This window comes from Oratosquilla oratoria, chromosome 42 (assembly GCF_046742065.1).
Source record: "Oratosquilla oratoria isolate Oo_2021 chromosome 42, ASM4674206v1, whole genome shotgun sequence".
NCBI classification, from domain to species: Eukaryota; Metazoa; Arthropoda; class Malacostraca; order Stomatopoda; family Squillidae; genus Oratosquilla; species Oratosquilla oratoria.
Window position 1 is genome coordinate 10,019,370 of NC_134818.1, and position 6,752 is coordinate 10,026,121.

General features: G+C 43.0%; 1 protein-coding gene across 3 annotated transcripts in view; it reads left to right on the forward strand.

Annotated features, from left to right (window-relative positions):
• Reck (Reversion-inducing-cysteine-rich protein with kazal motifs) overlaps nt 1-6,752 on the forward strand; it is a 147,020-nt gene extending 140,268 nt beyond the window's left edge. For all 3 annotated transcript variants that reach the window (XM_076179046.1, XM_076179045.1, XM_076179047.1), the window contains exons 18-21: nt 3,180-3,328; nt 3,788-3,915; nt 4,779-4,963; nt 5,166-6,752. In XM_076179046.1, coding sequence (XP_076035161.1) covers nt 3,180-3,328; nt 3,788-3,915; nt 4,779-4,963; nt 5,166-5,664 — 961 coding nt within the window. In that variant the 3' untranslated portion in view covers nt 5,665-6,752. The remainder of the gene's footprint in view (nt 1-3,179; nt 3,329-3,787; nt 3,916-4,778; nt 4,964-5,165) is intronic.

Consider the following 6,752-nt stretch of genomic DNA (forward strand, 5'->3'; position numbering starts at 1 on the left):
TAAATATTCCACTTTACTGTGCTTGCAGATAGTGTAGAACTAATTCACTCAATCGTTCCCTCGGTATTATCCTTTTTAATTGGAGATTTATTTTGCCTTTCTTAACGGATTAGGGGTGCAGTTTCACATTCTTAGTCATTGTTTTAGTATAGTGTAAAATGAAACAAACATATTAAAAGAAAATTAAGCACAAACTTGATAGAACAGTAAAGAAATACTTGCAACAGGCTTTTCCCCTCAGCTGAATTAAATAACCTGGAGGCAGACAAAAACAAAATAACGGATCGGCTTGATCGAACGGCATTTGCTTCTTCAATAGTTTGATGATGTTGACTGAATTTGAGTACAGCAATTTTTTAGAGTTTGCAACTCTTCATGAATTATGTTTACGGTCCGTATGTTAAAGTCCCACCTCTTGAGAATGGATACATTTTTTGTGGTGATGTGAAGAATGTTGGAATAGCCAAAATATTAGCGAAAAATATTCTTGCGTTCCGTATAATACTTGCTGCATTTCTCGTTATGAAATTAAATTGATGCGCATAACAGTGAATGAAATGTGCATTACTGTAAATTGATTTTATTTTTGCTTCAACTTAATTTTTGCCTTTCATGACACATCATCTAATGTCGTTTTTGTCCATTTCCTTGAATGGTTATGTTTATTTGTTCTACGTGCCTTTTGACTTGGCTACCTCCCGTGTAAGGGGGAAAAACCCCTTGGTATATAGATAGATAGTTTTAGAATACGTTTTGATATGCCATCTGCAGTTTGATTTTCTGGAATAAAAGAAATCACCCAAAATGTTAAAAAAAATCTCCATTCAACACGTACTGTAGAATAATTACCATTTGAGTGTGCTATCATGCCATCAGCGATGACAACTACGAAGGCATCTTCTCTAATTTTTTTCCTTATATCATCTTGGCATGTTTGCATGCAGTGCATTCTACCTATTGATTCATCTCACCACCCAATGTCAGCGAAATATTTCAAAAATATTTTTCTTGTCTGTTTTTTCCTTTTCGCCTTCATTGTGCGTGTGTGTGTGCGTGCGTGCGTGCAAGCGAACTTCGTTCCAGAAGATTATAATTTTGCAATTTTTAGAAACGATATTTAGATTAGATAAGGAAAGGAAAGGGAACGGGTTTTGTGTCAAGACGCTGATACAGAAAATGATAAAAAAAATTCAGATTGTGACGTGATTTTTTTTTTTTCCAAGGTACCAAACTTCCATTTATCCTTGAGTGCACGAATGAGGTGACTCAAAACCAGTCAAAACAACAAACAGTCGTCACCAGATAAGCTAATTCTGATAACTAATCGTCAAGGTGATAAGTAACTTTTTCTTTTGACTTAACGCCTTCCTCCTCGCCTTAATTCGACCAAGTTCTCTTTCCTCAGTTCTTTCTTCTCTTCCCCCCCCCTCTACCTTTCCCTTCCCCTCCTACCTCTTCCCCTCTCCTCCCTTTCCATCCCCTTCCACTTCCTCCCCTCCCCTCCCTTTCCATCCCTTCCCCTACCCTCAATTCCCTCTTCTCCCCCTCCCACCTCTTCCTCTCTACTCACCTTTCCCTCCTGTCCCACTTCCTCCCCTCCCCTCAATACCCTCTCCTCTCCCTCCTATTCCTTTCCCTCACACCTCCTCCCCTCCCCCCTTTCCATCCCTTCCCCTCTCCTCCCCTTCCTTTCTTCCCTTTCCTTTCTTCCCTTACTTTTCCCCCTCCCTCTCCTACACCTCCCTCTCCCCCTCCTCCTTTGCTCCTCCCCTCCCTTTCCCCCACCTTTGCTCCTCCCCTCCCTTTCCCCCACCTTTACTTCTCTCCTCCCTTCGTCTCCTCTTCTCTCCTCTCCTTTCCTCTCTTTTCCCCTCCTCTCAACTCCTCTCTATTCATCCTCTCCTCTCTACTCCCCTCCTCTCACCTCCTAACCTTCCCTTATCAGCCAAGGAGTCCTCCGACCAGGAATGGGAGTAGATTATCGGGGAATAGGTCACGCAAAGGCAAGGAATTGTTAGTTCGGATTAATGAGTATCTCCACGAATAGACAGTGAACCTACAAACAAATAAAAACAAATGAAGATAAATGAATGAATGAATGAATAAGATTAATTAAACAAATAGATAAATAAGATAAACATTAAAACAGGATTGAGGGTGAGAGGGGGATGTGCGAGAAAGTAAATGTACTAAATTCCTATGTTTCGGGTAAAAACACAATTACAGGAATCTAGTACACTAGCTACTAGTAACTAGTACATTCCCTTCCACCCTCATTCATGCGTTTGTCATGATTCTAACAAATAAAAAAGACAGTAAATATGAACCACATTCCCACGTCTACTACCTTTTTGTTTCATATATTAATTTCTCGGTGTCATTCCATCCGTCACTGAAACAGTAGCAACACAGATCAACACAAATGCAAAACAGTAGCAACACAAATGCAAAGCAGTAGTAACACAGATGCAAAACAAATGTAACACGTAGCAACACAGATGCAAGACAGATGTAAAACAATAGCAACACAGATGTAAAACAGTAGCAACACATGCAACACAGATGTAAAACAGTAGCAACACAGTAGCAACACGTGCAACACAGATGTAAAACAGTAGCAACACAGATGCAACACAGTAGCAACACAGATGCAACACAGTAGCAACACAGAACACAGTAGCAACACAGATGCAACACAGTAGCAACACAGATGCAACACAGTAGCAACACAGATGCAACACTGCCCCAGATGCAACCACCACACAGAAGACACAGAACTACAAATCCCTACTCTGGCTCTCCCCAGAAAACAATACAATATCTCTTCTGTAAATGACTTATGATCCCGCCCAGAAGTTGTCGGTTTCCTGGAGGCCGCGGGTCTTCTGTAAGAGAGACCTGCGGGTGATGGATGGACTGATTTCGTCTACTATAACCAGGGGTGCAGTGCCAATCTTGTCGTGTTCGTAGTGTTGGAGGGCATGACAAAAAGACAACGAAAAAGTAATATTGTAATATTATTACCTTGTTAGTAATGTAATACCAACATTTCCTTGCCGCCTACAAGCCGTAATGTCCACGTTCTCTCCCCCGTACCCCACGGACCACCACCGGACGATCCCTGTCAGCACTGCACCCCAGACTGTAGCCCTCATCTTGTGTCTCTCTTTCTCCCCTAGGTGTAGTGGGCTTGGGCCCCAGGACTGGGTCGCTGGTGAGTGCGGCGAGGACGACCATTGTGCCACAGGCCCTTGCCTCGAGACTGAAGGATGCGTGAATGAGCCCCGGACATGTCTCGCCTCGGCCCCGTGTCCACAGTACACATGCGGTACGTCAACGTGATATAATAATAATGATAATGATATAATAATGATAATAGTAATAATGATAATCTGTTTATTGAGTAGTAGTGATACACTGAAAATATACAGTTTGTGCTTATTTTAGGAATAGACTAATTCGAGTTAATAATAACATGCACTTGGTAATGGCGCTGTTCTTGTAGCGGTCAGTCCACAGCGTTCTGATATGATCCAGACTCGTATTGTACACGTATCGACTTTTCGCCGTGCGCCGTCCACGACACGACGTCGTGCTGTCAAATAACCATGGGTGTATATGGACGTTTTCACACGTGGTCGGTCGTTACGTGTGAAAGCGTCCATAGACACTCGTAGTTTTTAAGATCCCGACGTCGTGTCGTGGACGGTGCACGGCAAATAGTCGATACGTGTGCAACGAACCGAAGTATCAGTGTTCTAATGAAGATTATTTACTTGCATTTCAGTTCCCTTGACAGGAACCTGCCCCTTGGAGCTGTCCCGTCCCGCCTGTGACGTCACGGGGCGGGATCACGTGACCATGTGCGCGCTGGTACGGGCTGGAGCCCGGTTTGCCTACGCGGGGTATTGCGTGGTAAGCAGCATAACCGTGTTTAATCAGCATTTTCTCTTTATACATGTCTTCAAAACCCGCCAGCACCACCATCCCCCATCTTGGAGGTGCAGCCGTGATGGGCTAACACTTGGTCTTTTTTTTTTTTTATGGGAGGACCCGAGGACCGTTGCCGGTCACTGCGGGGTTTCCAGGCAGTGAATTTCGAGACAACATTTATTATTACGAGTATATATTCACAAGATTTACCGTGTCTGCGAATGTTGTTTTTGACGTATAAAAGCACGTTTAATTCCATCAATAAATTCGTCTGCATTTTTCGCAAATAGTGAGGTTTATATCAGTAAAGTCTTCTGTATATTTGTTTTCCAACAGAACCGTCAGTTTCCACCAGTAAAATAGTTTGCATTTTTCGCGAATACTTACTTTCCTTAGGAAACATCTTTCCACACAAATACTTATTATCCAGCTGACCTGTTAACTGCCATCAGTAAACCCGTCTGCACTTCCCATGAATACTTATTTTCCAACGGAAATGTAAACTTTCATTCCTAGTGTCTGCATTGCTCACAAATATTTATTTCCCTGCTGAGCAGACAGCTGTCATTAATAAAATCGTTTTTATTTCCCATTAACACTATTTCCCAGTGGGAATGTAAGTTACCATCCGCAAAGTCGTCAATATATATCGTGAATACTTATATTCCAACGAAACTGTCAGCTTCCATCCGTAAATTCGTCTGCATTTTTCTGGAATACTTGTTTTCCAGCTGAATTGTAAGCTGTAAGTACATTCGATTGTATTTCCCACTAAGATTACCAGCAGATATGTAAGTTTCCATCAGCAAAGTCATATACATTTTTCGTAAATACTTGTTTTCCAGCGAAACTGTAAGCGCCGCGGAAAGGTGTGCGGTCAGGACGGGAGGACGTGGGTTTCGGAATGCCAAGCGAAGGCTCAGCACGTGGCAGTCGACTACAGGGGACCTTGTCGAGCCGTGGGCGACATCGAGGCTATGCCCAAGCCTGCCTGCAAGCACGTACAGTGTGCCCCACTTGTTCTGGAAGGGTAAGTGAGGGACGCCACAAGATTTCGTTCTCATGGATCAGATGTGAATTATGTTCACTGACAAAATTAGTAATTTACGATAAACAACATGACTATGTGTGTGTGTGTGTCCATACATAGATATAGACGTTTATATTCATGCATATCAAATGAATACATTTGGATATAATGTTTAATGTGTTATTATGGTTTCATTCTCCAGATGCATTGGTTCGGTTCCTGCCGGTTCGTGCTGCCCCGTGTGTGGCGGCGCCCTTCGGCTGCTTTACAGCCAGGACTTGGTGGACCGCGCCCTCGTCACGCTGAAACACACGTCGCCCTTGACCGTCACCACCCTCGTCAAGGCCCTGAGACGCGAGGTTCGCGTAGCCGAGTGCGACTTGACCGGGCACATCACCGTGGAGGGCGATCTCTTCATTCTGGTCTTCCCCTTGACGGAAGAGCCCTCGAATGTGCAGCTGGAGGCTTGCATCAAAGAGGCCGAGAAGATAGAAACCCTTGTGCAGCAGCAGAACCCGCGTCTCATGTCGCAGCTGCCTCTGTCTGCCTTGACTCTGGCTATAGCTGCTCATACCAGCGGGCAGTCCCCTCGGCACGTCCCTTGGGCAACTCTCTTGCCTCTGTCGATGTTGCCCTTGTTATGGTCCCTCTGGTGGGTTAGTTACTGCCTCGTGGCTCCTCACCTCCGCTGGACGTGGTGAAGTGAGCCTAAGGGCAACGCTGTCTTCGGCTATGTTTAGCCCAGGGTTGAACACTGATCAGGGAGAAGAACAGTCAATATATTATCGTCCTTATGTCTTGACCATCCCAGACTTCTGCATCCTACTCCAAGGGTCATTGTCATCAAAAGTATTAAATATCCCCTCCAAGGAGGGTGGGTGAGGGTATTGTCATCCCCCAGTGTCAAGATATTTACTCGTATCAATCATGATCAATCATCCTCATTTTAATAGCTTCCATACATCATCATTAACTTTATACTTGTCATTTAATTTTATCCCTCTGGTCACAAGTGGATGTGGTCCCTCTAGGGAAAACTGTGATGCATTTAGATGAGACTGTCGTATCGATGGGCCCACGTCACCTGTTTCCATATAGAATCCTTTCACATAATCATTAGTCATTTCCACACACCAGTACTACACTCGTTTGCCATACCTTGTTTCCTAGTATCATGCCAAATATCATATTTATTGTTAATAGTTACGTCAAGAGTATATTGTTATTTTGTTCACAATCGTTTGTATGTTGTACACATGATTTGTGTTGTCCAAGTGCCATCATTTCATAATTTCTACGAAGTTAAATGAATCGCAGGTTATATGAGAAGATCGATTTTTCTTCTTGAAAATGCGTATACGCCAAGGAATTTAGGACGACTTGAATAATGAATGCCAACGCTAAACCATGTTTTTATGATGTGAAAGAAATATACAAATGAATACTCACTATCAACATTTTCTTGGTGCGCGAAAGATGTTTACATTTTTTCCAACCCAAATATGGCTGTCCGAAGATGACTACATTATTAAGATGCCAATGTTTTGGCTACTGTTGGTATTTCGGCTACATTCCTACCATTCTGCGATTCTATGCAAATTTCTACCTCAGAGGACATGAAGTAAAAACGTGAGATGTTTATACGTGTTGTAAGGGTGTATGATACGTTTTCATTTGTTGACACATTGTATCAAGTACACACCAGAAACTAAACAGTTTCGGATGAATCATCTTCTTTTACTTAAAAAATACTTCCTGTCTATATCATTTCTTATATATGAATACCTGA